The 25,019-nt window shown below is 42.2% G+C and overlaps 2 protein-coding genes across 3 annotated transcripts in view; one reads left to right on the top strand and one right to left on the bottom strand.

Moving 5' to 3' along the window:
• The window catches only part of F8 (coagulation factor VIII), a gene marked incomplete at both ends in the record, with an annotated part of 111,351 nt that overhangs the window by 5,103 nt on the left and 81,229 nt on the right, over positions 1–25,019 (bottom strand). For both annotated transcript variants that reach the window (XM_080718661.1, XM_080718662.1), the window contains 7 exons: positions 2,659–2,835; positions 4,014–4,162; positions 4,781–4,925; positions 17,650–17,805; positions 20,784–20,869; positions 23,462–23,533; positions 24,337–24,453. In XM_080718661.1, coding sequence (XP_080574787.1) covers positions 2,659–2,835; positions 4,014–4,162; positions 4,781–4,925; positions 17,650–17,805; positions 20,784–20,869; positions 23,462–23,533; positions 24,337–24,453 — 902 coding nt within the window. The remainder of the gene's footprint in view (positions 1–2,658; positions 2,836–4,013; positions 4,163–4,780; positions 4,926–17,649; positions 17,806–20,783; positions 20,870–23,461; positions 23,534–24,336; positions 24,454–25,019) is intronic.
• F8A1 (coagulation factor VIII associated 1) lies at positions 10,472–11,642 on the top strand (the record flags this gene model as incomplete). Its single annotated transcript, XM_080719523.1, has 1 exon — positions 10,472–11,642. Exon 1 carries the CDS (start codon positions 10,488–10,490, stop codon positions 11,640–11,642), a length of 1,155 nt encoding a protein of 384 aa, XP_080575649.1. The 5' UTR covers positions 10,472–10,487.

Raw genomic sequence — 25,019 nt, 5'->3', positions numbered from 1 at the left:
ATCACGGTCTCTCCCGAGTTATCCACAGGTGAACTCTGCTAGCTTTGGAAATTTCCTCTTTATAACCAGAAACTTATGGTATTCTTTGTCTTACTAGTTATTCTGTAGGTGAGTTATGGATAGTTTTATTCACTTTTTTGTGGTACTGGGGATTGAACCCAGGGACATTCTACCCTGAGCTATACCCAGAACCCTATTTTTTCTTTTAGTTTGAAACAAGGTCTAACTAAGTGCTGAGGACCTCACTAAGTTTCTAATGCTAGTCTTAAAATCTGTGATCCTTCTGTCTCAGCCTCCCAAGTACTGGAATTATAAGATTGTGCTACCATGCCTACCTCTTAATTCTTATGTTGCTGAGTGTATTTTTCAGTTCAAGGATTTCTATTTTTTTATTGCTTCCATCTCTTTGCTAAATTTCTCCATTAGTGTATTGGATCATTTCTCTGTGTTTTCTTCAAGCTCATCGAGTTCTCTTAAAACAGCTGTTCTCAATTTTCTATGTGAGAGTTCTCCCACACTGATTACTATCCGGTCAGTTTCTGGCATCTTGTTTTGACTATAGATGAGGTCACTGTATCCTGAAAGCACTTGGTGTTGACATACAACATCATCTGAGTATTGAAAGATTAGGTCCTCATTCCAGTCTCCTTAATCTGTCTTTGTTTGTGGTTGTTTTTCCAAGACATTTCAAGCAGACTATTTTCTCTTATTCCATTATTTCAGCACTAGATAAGACCCTAAGCCCAGGTTTTCCAGAGTCTGGTGCTGGTGTGTTGTCACTGTTTGAGCACTAGATAGCAATCCAAGCTCACGTTTGTCCCAAATCTGTACTTCATAAGTTTAAAATGAACCAGGCAGTTGGGTGTGGTGGCCTATGCCTTTAATCCCAGTATTGGGAGTTTGAGACAGAAGGATAGAAGGCTAAAGGCTAGCCTTAGCAACTTAGTGAGACTGTCAGAAACTTAGTGAGAGCCAGTCTCAAAATAAAATAATAAAATAGGAGTGTGGATACAGCTCAGAAGCAGAATCTCTTGTCTCACAGAATGAACCAAGGAAACACCAAGAAAGAGTAATCTGTGCCCACAAGTCTTTCCTTGGGGCAGCACACTGTTCACATAATTCTTGCTTGTGGTTAGGCACTGAAGGATTTTGCCTGACTCTTGGCATAATTGTTATGAATGGACTGGCTCCAGGATCCTATACCGTGCTGTTACAGGCTGTCTATTGCTGAGGAAGACTCATGGCTCAAGTCCACTGCAACCAGCCACAGGTGATGTCAGCTGGAATAGAAGTCAAACTCTCTGGGGTATATGTCTTCCCCTGGCACTTGTGGCTGTTCCAGAGACTCTGTCCACAGTCAGGCCTGTGAACAGGAGCCATTAGGTCTGCATGGTGTTATGTGTTATCAGCCTGGCACTCAGTTCTTGAACTCTGTGCTTGCTACCCTGCCTTTCTCCCAGTGAAGAGGATCTTCACATTATGCTGCCCAAGTTTTATTGGTGAAGGTAGTCCTTGACTATCTGAGCTGACACTAAGCTGGGTCATGCCTGAATCTCATAGCCACAGGGACCTGCAGAGTCTCAGGGGTACAACAAAGCCCATGCTGTAGTTGACAATGATGCAGGCTAAAACTTGAGTCTGTCCCACTAGTGTGTAGGTCTCTGCCTGGTACTGAACGGGGGGTGGGCTAGAAGCTCCATCTGTGAGCTCATGACTGCAGACGATGTCTTCATTTTCTACCCATTACTGGGTCTCACCATGTTTGTCCTGAAACTAAGCTTACAAACAAAGTCCTGTGCCATCTTTCATGCTCTGCTCCCCAGTGGGGAGAGTCTTCCTCCCCTCTCTGCTGCCCAAGGTTCAAGGAGGGGTAGTGGTGTTGCCTGGCTAACAAAGCTTGGGAATTTAGGGTGCTGATGAGGATACAGGTTTCATTAAGAATTTGGCAAATAACTCATTCTTCAGTCCTCTGATTATTGCCATAATCTTGGATGACATTAACATCAATGAGTACAATCAACTCTTGATTATGCTCTGGTAGTTAGGTTTATATTTCCTTGCTTAGAGTCACTGTGTTCTTTCATAATACTATTCATAGTGTCCTGTTAATATACTCAGTAAATTTGACCACAAAAGTTTGGTTCCATAATGACCTGATTATATCGCTTTTTTGTGGTCCTGGAGCTTGAACCCAGGGGCAATCTATCTCTGAGCTCCATCCCCAGCCCTATTTTTTGGTGGTACTGGGAGTGGAACCCAGAGGCTTTCTACCTCCAGGCTATACTCCCAGACCTTTTTTTCTATTTTATTTGGAAGCAGGGTCTCACTAAGTTGCTGAAAGCCTCAGTAAGTAGCTGAGGCTGGCGTCAAACCTGCGCGATCCTCCTGTCTCAGCCTCCCAAGCGCGGAATTACAAGCGTGCGCCACCACGCCCGGCTCAGCCCTATTTTTTATCCTTTATATTTGAAACAGGGTCTCACTAAATTGTGGAGGGTGTCACTAAGTAGATGAGGCTGGCCATGAACCTTTGATCCTCCTGTCTCAGCCTCTCAAGTATTGAGATTACCAGAATGCACCACCACACCTAGTGACCTGATTATATCTATAAATGTCCAGCTCTAGGAGGTATTTTGCATGTTTCTTATGCGAACAGCATACCTTTACTTTGCCATTCTGTAAAAAGAGAGTCCAGTGATGTCCATCTTGACTGCTGGAGATGAGGAACTCCTTCACAAACAAGCTGGTAAGAAGAGATTTCACTCCCTGAGTGATTATTCCTGTGACTTTCATTGTCTTTTGGAAGTCCACTTGCAGCCACTCTTTTGGATTATTCACCTAAGAAAGATAATTTGGACTAGTATCCTGTTGGTCATGATTTGTTCCCCGAAATCCTCCAATTAATTCTTACCCATATCATAGCACTTATCGCTCTGCATTTTATAGTTTGTAAGTCTCTCTTATTTGATGAAGAAACTTGAGGGCCCCTATTTTTCATAACTCATCCTGTATTTCTGGGCCATCTACTTACTAGGTGCCCAGTAAATTCTGAATGAAAATAAGAGCCATATATAACCCTGACTGAGTACAAAAGTTTGGCAATGTAGTATACGAACTATTTTGCTTAAAATAAATCCTTGGAGGAGCAGAGACAACTCTACTCACTCCCCTAAACAAATTATTCAGTGATTGAAAATCACAAACTGAAGCCGGGCATGGTGGCACACACTTGTAATCCCAGCATTCGGGAGGCTGAGACCAGAGGATCGCAGTTCACGGACAACCTCAGCTACTTAGTGAGGCCCTCTGCAACTCAGTGAGACCTGGTTTAAAAATAAAGAATAAAAAATAGGGCAGGGGGTGTAGCTCGGAAGTCGAATGTCCCTGGGTTCCACCCCTAGACCCACAAAAAAAAAGAAAGAAAGAAAATCACAAACTGGCTGGGCATGGTGGCGCACACTTGTAATCCCCACACTTGGGAGGCTGAGACAGGAGGATTACACAGGTTCAAAGCCAGCCTCAGCTATTTAGTGAGGCTCTCAGCAACTTAGTGAGACCCTGTTTCCAAATAAATTATAAAAAATAGAGCTGATGTAGCCCTGAGGTAGAAAGCTCCTGGGTTCCACCCCCCAGTACCACAAGAAAAAAAAAAAAAAAGATTACAAACTGGATGGCTCTGGAAAATATATGTGCCCAATGAACTGTAAATGTCTATAACCCCTTCTTTTGAGGTGCTGAGAGACCTGGAAAGAAAGCTAACTATTGATGTGTAAAACTGTACTTTAGCTACTTTGATTACTTGAAAGATATCAGCCTAGTATGGAATACAAAGATTCTTCCAGGAGGTTCAATTAGGGATCATTTCTCCCCAGTGAATGCTGTGTGAAGTCACATGGCACATCCACTGAATGCCATAGTCAGCCTCCCTAGACACCCTTTGGAAGAGCAGGAGTTGACAGAAATACCTCTGAGCAAACAAGAGGTTCCCCTATTTTTTCCCCATTGTTGCCTCTTACCTGAGGTCTCCAGGCATTAGTCCTCCCTTGGAGGTGAAGTCGGGCTTGTGAAGGAGACCAAGTGGCAAACATATTGGTGAGGGAGGATGAGGCAGTAATCTGTGTATCTGATATTACTTTACTCTCCATTCCCAACGGTATGCTGCAACCTGGAAGAAATGAAAGGAGAATGCTATTACAAGGACAGTCTGCAGCCTAGGTTCTCCTGGTATATTGCTAAAATCTAGTGCTACTATCATCATTGCTAAGGCATTGCCTTTTGCACAAAGTCCATTAGAGTTAATATGTTCTTGTTTTCTAGTCATCCATGCTCAGCTTTTTTTAGGAGGTGTACTGGGAGTTGAAACTAGGGACAGTCTACCTCCAAGCTACATCCCCAGTCCTTTTTTATTTTTTTGTTTTGAAACAGGGTCTTGCCAAGTCTTTGAGTCTCAGTTGCTGAGGCTGGCTGCAAACCTGCAATCCTCCTGGCTCAGCCTTTCAAGTACTGGGGTGACAGGCATGCTCCACAATGCTTGACTCTGCTTAGCTCTGTTTGATTTTTATTTCCTTGTTAATAGAAGTATAGAAGGCTGCTGCCTCTGGGGAAATTCCGTGGTTAGGGTAACAAAATCCTGGGGTTTCTCTGAAGCTATGCTGGTCTTATTACTTACCGTTCTGCATACTGATACAGGGAACCCTTTCTCCAAGTCTCCGGATAACTATGCTAGTTAGTTATTTTACCAGTGGTTGGGAAAGAAATAGATATGGGGTGACTTGACACTTACTATTTAAATCACATCCTATCAACTCCATGCGAAGAGTGCTGCGGATGCTAAAGTGAGTTGGGTGCAACCGGATGTACTGAGCAATAATTGGAGGATTAAAAATATTGTGTTTTGTCCCAGATGAATCCACATTGCCAAAGAACACCTGTTGCAAAAGATTAGCATAGACACATGGAAAGTGAATACAAAGTGAGAAGCAATTCCTCCCAATTGTATCATTCTTCTAATTTTCCCTTGCATATTTCTCAACAGTATCAAATGTGCAATTAAAGTCATTCTGGCAGCTGGGCATGGTGGCACACGGTTGTAATCCCCGCGCTTGGGAGGCGGAGACAGGAGGATCGCGCAGGTTTCGAAGCCACCCTCAGCTGGCCTAAGAGACCCTGTTTCCAAATAAAATATAAAATAGGTCTGGGAGTGTAGCCCAGAGGTAGAAGGTCCCTGGGTTCCATCCCCAGTACCACCAAAAACAAACAAACAAACACCATTCTGGCAGAGCTGGGCATGGTGGTGCACGCTTATAATCCCAGCATTTGAGAGGCCGAGCTAGGAGGATCAATGTTTGCGGCCAGCCTCAGCTACTTAGTGAGGTCCTTTGCAACATAGTGAGACCCTGTTTCAAAATAAATAATAAAAAATAGGACGAGGGGTGTAGTTCAGAGGTAGATGCCCCTGGGTTCCATCCCCAGTACCGCGCGTGCACGCACGCGCGCACGCACACACACACACATACACACAAACATTCTGGCTTCATAGATTTTAGGATGGTATACATGAAGGAGAAAAAAAACAGGAAGAAGAGTGGAATGAGGACATTAGGTCTAGGCTGGTGAAAGTGAAGTCATTTTCTACCTTTGATTCCTGTAAAAGGCTCATAAATGTTGACAAAACCACTTAGGGTTTTGGTACTCCAGCATGGTATCACCTGGAAGCAATTGCAAATGTAGTATTGAGAGGGTTATTTCAGCAAGTTGGTGGAATAAGGGCTTACTAGTTCTCATTCCCTTCATAGGAACAATGATCTGACAATTGACAACCATCTATAGATAAAGGTGCCTTGTGGGAGTCTTGGGATCCAGGTAGAAGGTTGAAAAACCACAGTGGAGCCCCAAAACAAATGTGGTTTCTTTGATAAGTCAAGCCTGCCATCTGTGGCCTTAGCTGCAGAAACAACCCACCTTCTGTGGACTCAGTTCCAGCCCCACTTATGTGTGGCCTTGACTCCAGTCCTATAGACCTGGGAAACAGGAACAGGTGGCTGTGGTTTGTTCCAATCGTTCATGTGTTGGAAGTTGGTCTCCAGCATGGTGCTATTTAAAGGTTGTAGGACCTTTAAGGGGGAGTGGAGTCTAATGGGAACTTGTTGGGGGCTCTGCCTTCAGAAGGGATTAAGGTAATTCACATGAATGCCTGAGTTAGTTTTCACAAGACTGAGTTGTTAGAAAAGGGCAAGCCTGGCCCTTGAGTCATTCCCTGGCTTTGTGCATGGCTGTGTGCTCTCTCTTGCTCATATGCTACTCCCATTATTGTGTTGCTCTCTGCCATTTGGTTATCATCAGTTGAGCATGAGCCAGAGCCAGTGTCATGCCATTTGCCTCCAGAACTATGAGCTAAATAAATCCTTTTATTTATAAAGATACCAGTCTCAGGTATTTTTTTATCATAACATAAAATTGGCAAATACACAGGCTCACCTAGAGTGAAAACTTTGGGGGGGTACTAGAGATTGAACTCAGAGGTGTTCAACCTCTGAGCTACACCCCCAACCTTATTTGATTTTGAAATAGGGTTTTGCTAATTTGCTAAGGCTGGCCTCAAACCTGTGATCCTGTTGTCTCAGTCTCCCAAGTACTGCAATTACAGGCATGAAACACCATGCCATGCTCACATGTAGAACTTCAAAGAAGCCCATGTCTATCTCTGCACTACTATGGTCTGAAGACCATTCTGCCTGCCAAGGGAACTGGATGGAGTCATGCCAATCCATGTCCCCAGAAATAGGTCCACCAAGTTTCTCCCTAACAATAAGATAAGAATGCCTACTTTATTGCTTATATTCAAAATTGTACTAGAAATCTTACTGAGAGCATCTGGGAAAAGAAAGGAAGGATGGAAGAAAGGACATCCACATTGGAAAGGAAGAAGTTAAGCCACTTTATTCTCATATGACATGAATTATTGTACACAAAACCTTAAGGGAATCACAAAATCACTATTAGAGTTAATAAATTAATTCAGTGAAGTTGTAAGATACAAGAACAAAATACAAAAATCAGTTGTATTTCTATAACTAGTAATGACTGGAATGAATAAAATAAAATAAATAAAAATAATTCTATTTAATAAAACATCAAAAAGAACAACATGGGAATAAATTCAACCAAGGAGGAGAAAGACTTGTAAAGGGAAACTACAAAACCTTGCTGAACAATATTAAAGATGACCTACAGAAATAGAAAGATGTTCCATGTTTTTGGATTGGAACACTTAATATTATTAAGATGGTACTAATAGCTGGGTGTGATAGTACACACCTGTAGTTCTGGTACTTGGGAGGATGAGACAGGAGGATTGCATGTTTAAGGATAGCCTTAGTGAGCCATAGCGAGCATCTCAGCAATGTACAAGATACTGTTTCAAAACAAAAAATAAAAGGGGGTAGGGGTGTAGCTAGGTAGTAGAATGCCCCTGGGTTTAATCCCACAATAAAAAATGGTACCACTATTTGTTTATGATCTATTTGTTTAATTTTCGATCAAAATTCTAATGAATTTTTTTTTCAGAAATGGAAAAAAAATATTCACGTGGAACTTCAAGGGATCTTGAATAGACAAGATAATCCTGAAAAAGAATAGCGAAGTTGGAAGACTTACACTTTCCAGTTATCAACATTTTGTGGTACTGGTATTAGGACAGATATAGATCAATGGAATAGAATTGTATAAATAAATATACTGAAAATTTTATGCATGAATATGGACCCCAAATATTTAAAGCAGGTGTTAAATGGAATTTTAAAATGTTCACTGTAGGATTAAGATGGTGTAGGGAATCAGAATATGCACAAAAAATAAGCTACTTTGTCATATTGGTTGAGTTAAAGGCATTTGGAACAGAAGATCCAAGAAGGGCACTCTGACCTTTTTTTCTCCCTGAAAGGAGATGAAATTCTTATGTGAAAGATATCCTTTCTTTATGGGGAGGAAGGAAGATTTTACACACACACACACACACACACACACACACACACACACAAGAGTGGAGGCCAAGTGAAACTTATAAAAACATTATTAAACTAACAATTATATTCCTAGGAGCTTTTTAAAATTAATTAACTGATGAGTGAATACACAAACTCATCTATGCATATAATGGAATATTATTCAAAAGTAATTAAGTACTGGTTCGTGCTGCAACCTGGACGAACCATAATTCGAAGTGAAAACAATCAGACACAAAAGGCCACACATTTACTGTATGATTCCATCTATAGGAAATGGCCAGCACCGATAATCCTCAATGGTAAGAAAATAGATTAGTGGCAGCAGGGGGCCTTTGGGACTGTGTGTCTACACGTACATGTGTGTACATGTGCCTGTGGGGCGGGTGTGTGTGTGTGGAGTGACAGCCTAACAGCATTGGATTTCTCTTTGGGATGGTGAAAGTGTCTTGGAACCAGTCGGCTGAGCCGTGGTCGCCAGCAGTGGTCCAGCAGAGTCCACCGACTCACACCCACTTTCCCCAATCCCCTCTTTCCTCTATCCCAGAAATGGATGAGAGCAGTTCCCATCAAGAGGAGAGGACCCAGTGAGTAGGCTAAGAGGCCAGCCTCCTAGGACCAATCCTGCAGCAGCCCTATTGCGGACCAGCTAGCCCAAGAGCACCAATGATGATGATGTCACTAGGGCACGAGCACGCATAGATCTGTGTAGGCATTGGAGGCCACTGAGGGCCAATGAGAGGCCGGGCAGGGGTTGCTAGGATACAGAGAACTGGTTACGGCCACTATCGGCTCAACTGCTGCTCCCTCAACGCCCCGGCTTCCTGGCAGGCCCAAAGGTGTCCAGGAGCCAGACTGAGCCGAGAATGAGCCCAGAAACTACAGCGAGGCAACAGGGCAACAGCCTTCAAGGATCGTCGCTTCGACGACGACAACAACGACGACGACGCCACCGCCGCCGCCACCACCACCACCAGAGACAGGCTCACTCCCACACCGCCCGAGCTGAGCTGATATTCTCTGAGCTGATATCCTCCGTGAGTCTGGTGGAGCGCCATCTGCGAGAAGGCTACTACGCCCAGTACCTCTCCGAATCTGCATCTGTCGTTTGGGTGGCTGCTTTGGAATACCTGACACCCACCGTATTGGAGCTAGCTGGCAACGAAGACCGCTACTACGTCTGGAGGCGCATCACTCTGGACATCCTGGGCATGGCCAGTCACGACAACACGTTGGTCAGCGTCGTCTTTGGAACCACAACCATCTACCATGTGGCCCCTGTTCTTGTCTGGTTTATCGTTCACTCGCCCATGGTCCCATGAGCCAACCATTTTCCAACCCCTCCATCTGCCCACCTGATGTTCGGGCACCTCTCAGACTGGTTGGGGTCTTCTGCCACTTGTACTATTCATTAAAAGTGTTTCAAGAAACCTATGGGCCTGCTTTAGTCAATTTGTGTTCGGGAAGGGGTGGGATGGTGAGGAATCCAGAGTTAGACCAACTGACAGGCGGTCGAGGTGTGGTGGGTGAGGATATGGGGATGGGGGCCTGGGTAGGAGTGGAGGCACAGGTTCTCCTGGTGACTGCAGGGGGTAGCCCCGGCTAGGAAGGGCGGCCAACTTGAGGTTACACAAGACGCCCCCTCTCGGCTCTGAGCAAGGAGCCTGCCAACAGGCCTGCTTGTCTGTCTACTGCAGTGCCCGGAGTGGCACTGCCATCAGACCAAGAGCCGGGAGAGGATCCACGTCTAAAAGCGACCAGGGTGGCAATGAACAGATGGACAGAGTAGTGGCCCTGGGCGCCAACGGGGCAGGGGTTTTGAAGGGGCGATGGAGGCTTGATAGGGGGAATGATGATCCAAAACGTGCAAACACGAAACTGGGACCATGCAGGTTTCTTAGTTTACTTTTGGTCCTGGTCAGATGGAGATGCTGTGAGGTGCCCTTAGCAACCGAGATTAGCAAGATGTAGCTTAGCAACAGCTGGCACCTGGCCAGGCCACGCCAGCCCAAGACCGCCTTTGCTAAGGGCCCCAACGCTCGGCCAAGCCCCGCCCAGAAGCCAATATTTGCATACTCCGCTGGCCACTGAACAGGTCCTGCGCCAGCTTGATTTGCCTAAGATTATCACGCCGGCCAAGACCCTTGACTTGCCTAGGAAGCCAATCCCTTGTCCCACATCCTACGGTTTGCAAACGCAGCAGTCTGAGGGCTCCTCGAGTTGGGCAGGGTACTGAAGCCAGGTCGGGCCCCGCCCACATTTCTAATTTCCAAACATGGGCCCAATCCGGCCCCGTTTCCCTTCCTGATTTTTGCATATCACTTGGGAAACGGAGGAGGGCGGGGCCACCCCAGCGAACGCTAGCTTCCGGTGGGCAGGGTGGCGCAGGCGGACCCCAGAGTGACGTAAGGACGTCGCGGCCCTCCGCGTCGCCCGGCCCTTCGGTCATTTGCGTGACCGCATTAGGAAGTGCTACAGGCAGCCAAGATGGCGGCCTCCACGTCCGGCCTAGGCGGCAGCATGATCCCACCCGAGGCCGGGGACTTCCTGGCCCGGTACCGCCTGGTATCGAACAAGCTGAAGAAGCGATTCCTGCGGAAACCGAACGTGGCAGAGGCCGGTGAGCAGTTCGGGCAGCTGGGTCGCGAGCTACGCGCCCAGGAGTGCTTGCCATACGCAGCCTGGTGCCAGCTGGCCGTGGCACGCTGCCAGCAGGCGCTCTTCCACGGGCCAGGAGAGGCACTGGCCCTCACCGAGGCTGCACGTCTTTTCCTGCGGCAGGAGTGCGACGCGCGCCAACGCCTGGTCTGCCCTGCAGCTTACGGCGAGCCGCTGCAGGCGGCCGCCAGCGCCCTGGGCGCCGCGGTGCGCCTGCATCTTGAGCTGGGCCAGCCGGCCGCCGCGGCCGCCCTGTGCTTGGAGCTGGCCGCCGCCCTGCGGGATCTGGGCCAGCCGGCCGCTGCCGCCGGGCACTTCCAGCGCGCCGCCCAGTTACAGCTGCCCCTGCTGCCCCTGGCTGCTCTGCAAGCACTCGGCGACGCCGCCTCGTGCCAGCTGTTGGCTCGCGACTACAATAGCGCCCTGGCCGTCTTTACGCGCATGCAGCGCCTGGCGCGGGAGCACGGCAGCCACCCGGTGCTGCAGCCCCTGCCCGCGCCCCCACCACAGCAGGGGCCGCAACCCGCGCTGCAGCCGCAAACACAGCTGCCAGGGCCGGCACCTGGACCTGGACCCACCCCTGCTCTGCCGGCGGCGCTGCTTCCAGCGAATGCCGGCTCTGCTGTGCTGGGTCCTGCCGCCCTGGGTGCCTTCTCTGATGTGCTGGTCCGGTGTGAGGTGTCCCGCGTGCTACTGCTGCTGCTCTTGCAGCCACCGCCCGCCAAGCTGCTGCCCGAGCATGCCCAGACCCTAGAGAAATACTCTTGGGAGGCTTTTGACAGCCATGGGCAGGAAAGCAGTGGCCAGTTGCCCGAGGAGCTCTTTCTGCTGCTTCAGTCCTTGGTCATGGCTACGCAAGAAAAGGACACGGAATCCATCAAGTTGCTGCAGGTGGAGATGTGGCCTCTGTTGACTGCTGAGCAGAACCACCTCCTTCATCTCGTTGTGCAAGAAACCATCTCCCCGTCAGGACAGGGATTCTGATAAATCACATTAACCAAAGATCTCTTTGGTATATCCAATCGCATGCATTTAGGGAGAAATCAAAAGCCTCCATCCTGGTACTATGTTTTCTGTTATTCACATTGCCACCCCAAGAATTTCGTTGACGGAAGTTACCTTTCAAATACTCATTTTCATGATAGAGAAAAATGCAAAACAGAATATTATGATATAATCAGAGTAGAGGACTTGGCTTTTTCCCAGAAAACTGCAACGTAAAAAATGAGAATTTCTACTACAGCGCACCAGTAGGGTTTTAAAAATAAGAATCTCTTCCTTTCCTTTTCTACTCCCATTTTTGTTTTCTATCATTTGGGAACTGAGTAGGGTGTATGACTTGGATCTCATTGACTAGCTGTTTTTATGTCTTGCTGAGTAAGTTTCTCTCTTTTTTTTTTAACTCCACTGTATACATTCATGGGAGTCATTTTTTGCCCTACACCCTTGTTGCTGCAGCCCATCATAAAACTATCCAGATACTTTTGACCTGGGATTGAGATATACTTTATTTGTAATATATGATCACCTTACCTACTAGTCAGGAGGCAAAAGAACCAGGCAGTTCTCAGCTTCAAGATATAATAATAACAGTATGCCTGTTATGAGGAACATGTCGGGCAACAGATGAATCTATAGCAGGTTCATTTGTCATACTGTTAACTGAGGAAAAACCTGAAATAAATCATCTAGCTTCACTTGGCCTGATTGACTTAAAAATCACTGATTTTGGAAATCATGCAACTGGGGATTGTTCTCACACTGGATTACACCTTTGATGTGTGTGTGAGGATAAAAAGTCATCTAGGTTATTCTTTGGGGGCCTGAATGCTGCTCTTGCTGAAAACACTGACTCTTCAGTTGGGTCTGCAGATGTCCCATGGGTGATTGGAATGGGGTGAAAAGGCTTGTCAACTCTGCTTTCATACTGTGTCTGTCATCTTTGTTACCTTAATCTTTGGTATAGATTCTGCTTAGCACTGCATATAGGTGTGTTAGTCGTTGGAGAAATGTTTAGTTCAAAACTATAATAGTCTTCTCACCCCTTTGGCTAAAGACACCTACCAGTCACTGAGCAGAAACACCAGACTATAAAAGGAATTACAAGACCTGGCCCCTGAGTTTTTGAACATCTCTACCTATTCTCAGAAAAGACATGACTATTCCTCGCCTTTATTAGCCTATTCTTTTCCTTCATTCTTATCCTATGTCTGTAACCTCTCAAGTCCCTGGAGTCGATAAGCTGATTTGTGATTTAAAGTCCCTTTTCTCCATTCTAAAGCCACTGAATAAAGCCTTTCTCTCCAACTCTTCTCTCAAACATTGTTTTTTTCTGTGGGATGAGCTTCTGATGAGTAACAATATGCCCCCCTTACTTGGATTATTGCAATGTAAATATCCATCTCAACAGTTCCAGGGCCAATGTTATTTAGTTGCCTAAGAAGTCAAGAGTTCTGGTACCCTTCTGACGTGTACAGGTAATCTACATTGTAACTTTTATTTGTAACAGGAGTCTTGCTGTTACAAATTTATTGCTGTTATTTCTTTATTTATTTGCAGGTCTGGTGATGGAACCCAGGGGCATTCTACCTCCGAGCTACATTCCATGCCCTATTTTTTATTCTTTATTTTGAACCAGGGTCTCACTAAGTTGCAGAGGGCCTCATTAGGTAACTGAGGATGTCTGCAAACTGCGAAAATCAGAGCAGGGCTTGTTTGTATTGTGGAATCATGCATATGTAAGGCAAAGACCTGTTCTCCCAAAGCAGGATGACATTCCACTGAAATGTCACACTGCACTCCATACATATGTACAGTTAATACATGTTAATCCAAACAAATATAAACATCAAATTTCCAAGGGGTTTTGGTCCAAATTTAACATTCAAGCCAACTTAGTTGTTTTCTTATTTATCTAGTTATTTTCACACATTTCAGAGGGGTAATAAAAACTCTGAAACATAACCTTGTTTCTCAAAACATTCAACTTTAGGAACATACATCCTTTTGTTTAGGCTGAAGTTATACACAGTACCCATCTTTTGGGGTGATATTTAGGAACACAGCTTGTTTGTTTTATGCTTTCTGAGGGGAGAGGTGTGGAAGATTGTCACTAAATTAAGTACCTCCATATGGGCCAACTCTTGGGTATTCATTTTTGGCTTCCATTTCTACTTTAGAATTGTGGAAGTAATGGGACATAGAGAGGCTCATGTGAGACAGACCCAGCCACACCATTTCTTTCCTTTCACTTAGAGGCCAGGAAGGGTCCTAGGTAGTCCTCAAGCATAGTCCAAATGATTGCAAAAGTGGTAAGAGTGGGTACATGCTTCTCTCTCTTTTTTTTTTTTTTCCTGGCATGCTCCCCTCAATCCTGCTGTGGGATTGGACACCTGCCTTATTCTGGCAAAAATCTTCAGGGGGTATTGAGAATGACTGGGATGATTTTTGGGTTGGGGCTATAGAAAAGCCTCTTTATGCCTCTGATCTAAACTCCTTGCATTGGGGAGGTAGGGGGAGGGATAACCAGATGGGCAGGAATTGGATATATAAGCATAATTCTAGTAACCGCTAAAGCTCCTTGTTTTCTATTTAACATTTCTTCATTTCTGTATTTCCATCAGAAACTTAATAGCAGGGAGAACTGGGTCAAGGCTAGGCTGTAGTACTCTGGGAGCTCTTGTATAATATATCATTTTAATACCAAAATTAACACTGATTCTAACAATTCAAAGACATATTTTTAAGACATAGGACATGTTTAGTTTGCTTTTTTTAACTTGAAAACTATGGGGTAAGATCCTTGTCATATATGGACAATTCAAAACATACATTCTAAAATTATTTAAAAAACATACATTAGAAGTATTTTAAAATACTGAAAATGGTAGTGTAGCAGTGATACTTAAAGAGGACTGAGGTTCTCCTCTCCCCCTTATTAGATGCTTCTGTATTGCTATGAATATTTTACAAAGACAAAAATATATTTGGAACCATTATTCTAGAGGAAGATGATCAAGACTGAAATGAGTAAATAAGGCATATTTTGGGATTGAAGGGTTCTGACACATGCAGATTAATGTTTAACTGTCTAGGCATCTTCTGCCAATAGACTGTATCAGCAGTCCACAGCTTTTTTTGGGGGGTTGGGTACTGGGGATTGAACCCAACAGCATTCTGCCTCAGAGCTACAGCCCAAGCCTTTTAAAAATGTTTTTGAAACAAAGTCTCAGTAAGTTGCTGAAGTTCTTGCTAAATTGGTGAGGCTGGCTTTGAACCTGTAATCCTCCTGTTTCAGCCTCTCTAGTTTTTTTTTTTTTTTTTCTGTAAAGGGACAAATAGAAATTGCCTTAGACTTTATTGGCCATGAATGGTCTCTATGGCATAGTTTTTGTTTCTTTGGTTTGACAAATCTTCAAATATGCAAAAGCCACTAACTCACAGTGTGTGCAAAATTAAGCTGCCTGCCAAATACATGGTTTATAGTTTGTCCACCCCTGTATTAGAACCTAGAACACAGTAGTTGTTCAGTAACTCTTTATTAAAGGATTAACCCTCATAAGAGTGGTTAATAGCTAAGTATTTTATCTTCCTCAATGTAAAAGAAAGATTGAAAATAAGTAGACTAGACATTCAACTCTAGGAGTCAGAAATAAGTCAACCAAAGTAACGAAAAGATTTTTAAAGTTTCAAACAAAAATTAATGAATTACAAAACAGCTTGTTCTAAACTAGGTCTCATATTTAAAAGCAGGCATTGAATTCCTTGAAAACCTAATAGACAAACACTTGCTAACTCTGATCAAGGAGTGAAAAGGAGGAAAAGAATTACATGTGTATATGTAAATATAGATACTTGACACAGGAAAAGAGGTATAGCTCTATTTATAGTGATTGTCTTAAGGTAACAGAAATGTGGATATCAATAACCAGAGAAAGAGTGGAAAAGATAGTTAATTATTTACTACAAAATAAAGTGCAAGGCTTAAATAGGTTTTCCTTCTAACCATTAAATATGTGATTGTTACACTAATTATCCTAGAGCAATGGCTTCATTTAAAAAATGGGAGTTTTCCCAATTTATTTTCAAGTCTAATATAACCCTTCTGCCCCAAATTCCCTCAAAAGTAAACAGTTTTTATTTATAAATAAAAATTATAAATAAAATATTGACTAATTGGATCTAGCTAAGTTTTAAATGACTAATACACTATGACTGAAGGAGGTATAGCTAGGAATATAGTACAGTGGTGTGTTGGGGTCTTTTTGCACTAGATAATTTTATTTTTGTGGTATTGGGGATTGAACCCAGGGGCATTCTTCCTCTGAGCTATACTCCCAGTCACATTTTATTTATTTATTTATTTATTTATTTATTTATTTATTTATTTATTTAGAAACAGGGTCTCATGAATTTGCAGAGCATTTTGCCAAGTTGCTGAGGCTGTCCTCAAACCTTTGTTCCTGCTGTCTCAGTCTTTCAAGAACTGGGGTCACAGATGTGTGCCACCATGCCTGGCTTGCCCTGGATTATGAGAGCCAGTTGTGTACATCTCTTCTCAACCCTGAGTTCAAAGTCATTACATATGAATCCTGAAATTAGGCTACCTGGGAGTACTTATATCGTAGAATTCATCAATGGTAAACATCAAGGATTTTCCCCCTAACTTCAGAGTTGATTATCAGTCACTTGTCAGCACATCATTGAATAAAAATAAAATTTAGCACTAAGAAAGAAATGTGATTATGTCAAAGATGCTAGAAAAGTATTTGATAAAACTCAACTGCCAAGCTGGGTGTGGTGGCGCACGCTTGTAATCCCAGCATTTGGGAGGCTGAGACTGGATGATCGCAGTTTGGGTATAGCCTCAGCTACTTAGTGAGGCCCTCCACAACTTAGTGAGACCCTGTTTGAAAATAAAGAATTAAAAAATAGGGCAGGGGGTGTAGCTCGGAGATCAAATGTCCCTGGGCTCCATCCCCAGACTCGCAAAAAAAAAAAAAAAAAAAAAAATCAACTGCCACTCAATAAAATAGAATTAGAAGGAAACTTTTTAAACATAATAAACCATCTTTGAAACTAACACTGGAAATTATATTAGACAGTGAAACATGGGATCTATTCCCATTAAAGTTAGGGACAAGGCAGATTTATTTGCTGTGTGTGTGTGTGTGTGTGTGTGTGTGTGTGTGTATCACAAACACAAGGTGATTGCTGTTTCCTGTTTATTGGGTCTCATCAGCATAATGTTATCAATATAATGGGCAGGGATAGTATTTATGACATGTCACAATATCTGAAGTCCATTTGAATCTATTATGACAAAAAAAGGAGGTCTGGTATTGCTCCCACGCATTAACAATAAAGTTAGTATTGTGGTTTCTATCTTGTACATTCAAATCAGTTCTGATTTTGCTTATTGATGGAAATGAAGAAAAAAGTATTTTCTAGATCAATAATAGTTCCATATTGGAACTATGTTAATTCCATAGATTGGTGAATCTGTGATAATTTGCTCTAGAAATATATCTGAAATTATAATGGCCTTTTGGTATCACTACCTGAATAAATTTGTGATGATCTACTGTTGATTTCCATGATTCATCTGGTTTTCATAGTGGCTAAGTGGGATTTTCTGTATATTTAACATTTGATTTCTTTTTCTTTATGTATACCCTCTAGGGCCATAAAAAGAAGACAAGTTGCTCTACAATCAGATGATGGCTACAGTTGTTGACACTACTACTTTTCTCTTGTGGTGCTGTGAATGGGAACCCGAGCCCTCACACATGAAAGACAAGTGTTCTACAACTGAACTACATTCCCAGCCTGACACTACTACTTTTGTGTTTATGTGCTCAAAATAATTACTCTTGCCCATATTTAGAAAACTCATTTTTGAAGTTAAGTTTGTAGACTCTTAGAATGTTTGTCTCATCTGTCAAAGGTCTTTAAAATATTCACGATTTTTTTGAACAGATTAATTACATACCATTAGGGTCCCAGTGGAATTCCCTCGATAAGTCAGCCACTTTTTCCCATCAAGACTATACATGATGATAAATTGAGAGATGTAGAGGCTGGAGAACTTCTGACGGGCACCCTGGGTCTCGATGCCATGAATAATCATTGGTGCCAACAGATCCACCTACCATTTAAAACAATATTTTAACATGTTTGCAAATGTGTGTATTATTTCCTGAAATTAATTATTTTGGCTTAGGAAGAATCTGAATTGGTACAGACATGTCCATAACCATTGTTACGGTGGTTGTGCAAATGAAAGCATTCACTAATGGTGAAATGTGGACATATGTGTGAAGCTGCAGAATAAATTTGGGGATGAGACCTCTGCTTCCTACTCACTTCCAAATCATTGATATATTTCTTCTGTATGCACATCTCTTGTGCTGCATATATGGATCCATGTATTCTATTGCTTTATCCACACCTCAGCCTCAGCATAGCCTAAACCAGACTTTCTTTCACTCTTCCCCATATCAATCTCATCTCCAAATTTTGCTTGCATTTCACATCATATATGACTTAATTCTAGTGAATTATTACCCCATGTGACAAAATTGCTTTGCTTGTCCACTTTTCTCATTAGATTGAGATCCTTAAGGCAATGAATGTGTTTGAGTTAACTAACCTGTGTCTTAATTTATATGTAAAATGGAGCTAATATTAATGTTTACCTTAAAAGATTAAAGAGTTAATATGCATGTAATGTGCTGAGTTCAATAACTAGCAGTTACAAAATAATAAATGTTAGCATTTATATTCTGTCTTGCCCCAGCATCTGACATGGTATCTGGTAGAATGCTGATACATAGCAAATGCTTTGGAATGAAGGGGTGAATAATGGCAGACAGGTAAGGAATGGTCAGTTCTTAAATAAGAGGGTGTGGACCATGTAAGCATTAAAAGGGGAATCTGTTATTGTCCTAACAAGCAAGTTCAACTCCAAGTTCTCCCAGCGGTTTGGTATACACAAATTGGACTGATCATCACTCTGATGCTTAATAATAATAGCCTTCATTTGACTGCAGTTTCATTCTTATACTCATTCATTCAAAGAGTAGTTTTTAGTACTTGCTATGTGTCACGCACTGTCCTTATGGAACTTACATTTCAATAGGGGAGATAGACTGAGTCAGTGCCTCTCTCCTCCTCATATGTGTGTATGTGTACATTCATATATGTGTGTACATATATGTATTATATATTTATAATTTATAGACATGTATATTGTAAGTGTGCACATAAATATATATTTGCTTATACCATTAAGTAGTGATAAATGTAGGAGAGCAACGAAGCAAAATATTAGCTGTGTTATCAGGTGTGACAATATCTTTTATAAACTTTAGCACTGTCTTTTCTCAGATTAGATTGTATTTTCAATTGAAGACACATGGTTTATTCTCTTGGTAGTGTGGCCTAACCTACTAAAAGCACAAAGTGCAAAAATAATGATTTTGGTTGAATTCAACCATACCATTTCTTCATATAGAGCATATAAGAGTTCATTTTTGGACCATTGACTATTGTACCTTCTAGAAGATTATGACAGTATTTCTAGGCTACCTATATTTTGTAAATGATGAATTTTTGGCAAACTGCCAAGATTTTACTTCATCTTATTGTTTCTCTTCTGTGTGTGTGTGTGTGTGTGTGTGTGTGTGTGTGTGCACACGTGTGTGTGTTTTGGTGGTACTAGGGATGGAACCCAGAGGCTTTCTACCTCCAGGCTATACTCCACCTATTTTATATTTCACCTGGAAACAGGGTCTCACTAAGTCGGGGAGAGCCTCACTAAGTAGCTGAAGCTGGCTTTGAACCTTCGCAGTTCTCCTGTCTCAGCCTCCCAACTGCGGGGATTAAAAGTGTATGCCACTACGCCTGGCTCTCTTCTATGTTATGACTGGCATCTTAGGACAGTTTGGCAATTATAGATTCAATAACTTTGATATTCTATCAACCCAGATGTTTCAGTGTAACTATAAGATACATCTCTCTACCAAGAAGTAAACAAGGTGGCAGTGAGTTTCACAATATAAAAGTATGAACATTGCAGCTGAGTATTTCCTTGAGACCTACCAACTATCTGCTGCTGATTGCCCAGTCACGGTTGCCTGGTGCCCTTCAAGCCATTCAAGCATTCTCATGCCTGTGGGCTAGGCTGTGGTTCACTTTTCAGACTTTCTCACCACAGTAGATGCCCACCCCAACTCCCCTCCTACTAGAAAATATAAAATTACACATGAAATTTGTACATGTGGCTCACATTATACTTCCATTGGACACTGCTGCTCTACAGGAAATAGGGAAATGAGAAAATCACAAAGACTGTCTTTTAAAAAAAATCAAGTTAATTTAAATATTATTTCAGGTATTAATTTCATCTTAGTTTACCAGATTGTACTATATTTAAGTAGGTATTTCCTACTGCCCAGCAGTGTAGAATTTATGAAGACAGATTCCATTTTAGAAAAGAAGCTACAGCTTCTTTGCTTGTGTTATGGAGGATTGAGTCGCTGTTTTATGTAAAATAGAGTATTGGAGGACTTTAAGGATACCTACTCAGTTGGAGGCATCTAATAATGGAATACATGGTCTTAGAAGGTGATGAGTTCAATATGATAGAAAATATTCAGATGTTCTAATTATAGTAGAAAGGAACAGAACATAGTAGCATACTCAATTTTACTTCCAATGATTGCCTCCATGATTCTTCTATACAGATCAGAAGCCATTCTTTTTTTTTTTTTTTTTTTTTTTTGGTGGTACTGGGGTTCTTGGAAGCCCTTCTACCTCCGGGCTACACTCCCAGACCTATTTTAATATATATATTTTAAATTTGCTAACAGGGTCTCCTAAGCCAGCGTGCACAGCTGGCTTCGAACCTGCGCGATCCTCCTGTCTCTGCCTCCCAAGTGCAGGGATTACAAGCGTGCCCGGCGATCAGAAGTCATTCTATTCATCAGCTTCTTCATCTGTTAACTGAGGTTTGATGGCAATGACTTTATTATAAAGGACATGTATAATGCATTGAGCTTGCAAGATGAATAAGTAATGTGATTGAATATGATATATTTCCTATCATTGATGACATTTTCTAACCTTGATCCAGGAAAAGGGCTCCTTGGTGCTCCAGGCATTGATTGATCCAGAATAATGAAGTCTGGCCAGCTTTGGGGCCCACTGTCCTTTGCCCAAGAAAGAGGACAGGAGAGAGATTTTAATCAACTGGGTTGGTTCAAGATACTTGGGAACAATAATTACTCTCTTGAGAAAGTTTAATTCTAGTTGTGGAGAAGACAGAAAGGTATAACAATTTTGTTGATTGTTAGCATCCCCAATGAGCTGATACTGGAATTTGTTACTAGCACTGCCAAATGATATTTTTTCTTTACTACATAATGCATGTTCACTGCAGAAAAATTAGACATGAAAAGAATTAGTAAAAATAAACCCGTTGTGGTGGTGCAGAGACAGGAGTTTGAGGCCAGCCTCAGCAACTTAGCTAGGCCTTCAGTAACTTAATGAGACACTGTTTCAATTTTAAAAATAAAATAGGGCTGGGGGTATAGCTCAGCAGTAGAATGCTCCTGGGTTTAATCTCCAGTACCACAAAAATATTAGTAAAATAAAAATAAAAGAAGTAAAAAACAAGGTCCTTCTACCAAGAGACAAATACTACTATTTCAGTAAATAACTCAAGCCTTTATCAAGGGGGATTTTTCCCTTTAAATAGGGATTAGACTTGGATGTGGTGATGTACACTTATGAAGATTGCAGGTTCAAAGCCAGCCTCAGCAACTTAGTGAGGCCTTCAGCAACTTAACAAGACCGTGTTTCAAAATAATAATAATAAAAAAAATTGCTGGGCATGGTGGTGCACGCTTGTAATCCCAGTACTTGGAGGATCATGGTTCGCGGACAGCCTCAGCTACAAATGAGGCCCCTTGCAACTCAGTGAGACCCTGTTTCAGAATAAAGAATAAAAAGGGGTGTATCTCAGAGGTAGATTGCTCCTAGGTTCCATCCCCAGTACCGCAAAGTAAATAAATAATAAATTAATAAATAAATAAATTAATTAAAAGGGATGGAGGTGTAGTTTGAAGGTATAATGTCCCTGGATTGAATCCCTAGTGTCACACACACAAGAAAAGTGTGTGTGGTGGGGGATGGTTGGAAAAGTTTTTTTTGTCAATGGCCAGATCGTAAATAAATGATGAGTGGCAGAGCATATGGTATCTGTTGCAACTACATAACTGATGCTGTAGCCATAGATGATATGTAAATGAATGTGTGTGGCTGCATGCCACTATAACACATTTTTATTTTTTGCTACTGAGAATTCAACCCAGGGGGATTCTACCTCTGAGTTCACCTCCCAGTGTGTTTTATTTATTTATTTATTTATTTAGTTAGTTAGTTAGTTAGTTAGTTTTGTGGTACTGGGGATGGAACCCAGGGGCATTCTACCTCTGAGAGACACCCCCAGCCCTATTTTTTATTCTTTATTTTGAAACAGGGTCTCACTGAGTTGTAAAGGGCCTCACTAAGTAGATGATGCTGGCTTCGAACCTGTGCAATCCTATCTCAGCCTCCCAAATGCTGGGATTACAAGCGTGTACCACCACGTCCGGCTTCTGTCTCAGCCTCTCAAATGCTGGGATTACAAATGTGCGCCACCACGCCCAGCTTATTTTTTGTTTTGAAACAGGATCACATTAAGTTGTCAAGAGTCTCACCAAGTTGCTGAGGCTAGCCTTGAACCTGAAATTATTCTGTCTTTGCCTCCCAAGAATGGGGATTACAGGCTGTGTTGCCATGCCCGACTCCAATATAAGACTATGATGGACACTGAAATTAGAATTTTATAATGTCGCCGGGCATGGTGGTGCATGCTTGTAATCCCCACGCTTGGGATACTGAGACAGGAGGATCACACAGATTTGAAGCCAGCCTCAGCTACTTAGTGAGGCTTTCAGCAACTTAGTGAGACCCTGTTTCCAAATAAAATATAAAAAAGGTCTGTGAGTAATGCCTGGAGGTAGAAAGCCCCCAGTACCACCCCCCCAAAAAAAAAGAATTTTATAATGTCATGAAATATTCTTCTTTTTTCAAATACTTTTTTAAAAATGGAAAAACTATTATTACCTCACATACCATACAAAAACAGGTGGTGCACTAGATTTGGCTTATGGGCAATAGTTTGTTTGCTAACAATATTTGAGAACTCTCTATAGATCTATTGAAGCTTTAAGTTGGGCATGGTGGCGCACGCTTATAGTCCCAGCATTTGGGAGGCTGAGACAGGAGGATCGCGGTTCACAGACAGCCTCAGCTACTTAGTGAGGCTCTCCGTAACTTAGTGAGAACCTGTCTCAAAATAAAGAATAAAAAATTAGGGCTGGTGGTATAGCTTGGAGGTAGAATGCCCCTAGGTTCCATCCCCACACCCACAAAAAAAAAAGAGCTTTAACATCACTGCTCATATGAAAGTGAAGAAAATTGATTCAAAGAAGCTACTACTGAAGGTAGAAAGGATATTTAAGGAGGCAGTGCAATTGTTCAGACAGAAAATTAAGGTGGCTTGAGTTAAGATGGTCACAGTGGAAAGTGGAGAGGAATTGAGAAGAATTTATAGAGTGGAATTAAGATGTGTGACTACAATGCACCAATAAATAAAAGAATTAACAAAAGGATGGAGGTGAATTGGTTATCAGAAACTCTGACAGAAATAAAAGGGAGATAATCAGCCCAAGTGTTTGGAGCAAAATAATATTTACCATATTGTCCTGAAGCTGTAATCTGAAAATCTTTAATTCGTCCAGAAGCCATTCCCAGTGGAATCTGACATTCTGAAATCAAATGGGGGGGGGAGTACTTAGAAGTGCACAAAACTCAGCTTCTCAAATGTAACTCAATGGAAATGGGAGAACATCAACAAATGTTAATATTTTAGTGTAATTATGTGCCAAGAACTGTACTCAATATTTTATTATGCTAATATTTTAGTGTTTATTATGTGTCAAGAACTATGCTAAATATTTTATTTTACTATCTCATTTAATTCATCCTAGCAGGATCTACAAATATTCGCATTTTACAGATGACGAAACTAGGATCGATGGGTATCTTTGGTAACTGAATCAAATTTAAGTTAAAAAATCTGCTACTGTGAAGATGAAATTTTTCATTTTGTCTTGTTTTAGCACCAGCTCATTAAATAGAGCTTTGGATTCCAAGTGTACAAGACTTCTATCTCTCATCCTCTGAGCCCTCCAACAATTCCTACTAGCAATAATAATTTTGTTTGGCTTTTTTGCAGGTCTGGGGATGGAACCCAGGAGCATTTGACCTCCGAGCTACACCTCCTGCCCTATTTTTTATTCTTTATTTTGAAACCAGGTCTCACTGAGTTGCAGAGGGCCTCACTAAGTAGCTGAGGCTGTCTGCGAACCGTGATCCTCCAGTCTCAGCCTCCCAAATGCTGGGATTACAAGCGTGTGCCCCCACACCCGGCTAGCAATAATCATTTTTAATTCAATAATTATATGAGCATGTATTTATTTCTCAGCAAAGGCAATCATTCCAAGAAGGAGGAAACCTGTGTAGGAGTAGTCTAGGTAGGCAGGGAGCTTCTACCCACAGTGTTACTCACGCTTGTTGTACACCAGGAAAAGAGTACTCATCCCAGCATGGAGGTGTTCACCAATAAGGCATTCTACTCGCCAAATTCCAGATTTGGATGGTAGCATTTCCACAGTCTCAAAAACACCTTTTTGAAACCAATAACAGAATTATTTTATTTCACTAAAATATGAGCAAGAAATATATTACTTACATTGACTGTCAAAGGAGATCTATCAAAATCAGTTCCACCATGCTTTGGACAACCCTCAAACCCCAAATATGTGATCCCTATAGTTAGAGGAATTAGAGATTGTGTTCTGACCACCCCCCTTCCAGAAAATAAGAAGCAAGGAAACTAAATGCTTTGATGGTGGATGCAGGAGAATGCTACTGCATTAGGATTGCTCTAAACTCCCAGGAGTTTTCAGAGCAAAAGGTGTATTTCCTATTAATCAGATGTGAGTTTTTTGTTTTATTTTGGTTTTTTTTTTTCGATTTGTACTGTGGACTGAACCAAGGGGCATTTTACCTCTGAGCTACACCCCAGCCCTATTTTTAAAAAAATTTAGAAACAACGTCTCACTAGGTTGCTGAGGGTCTTGCTAAGTTACTCTGTGTTGTCCTTGAACCTGTGATCCTCCTGTTTCAGCCTCCCAAGTACTGGGATTACAGGTGTGTGTCACCACAACCAGCTCAAATGTGAGTTCTGAA

This window comes from Muscardinus avellanarius, assembly GCF_963383645.1.
Source record: "Muscardinus avellanarius genome assembly, chromosome: X".
Lineage (NCBI taxonomy): Eukaryota > Metazoa > Chordata > Mammalia > Rodentia > Gliridae > Muscardinus > Muscardinus avellanarius.
This window is presented reverse-complemented; position numbering and strand designations above follow the sequence as displayed.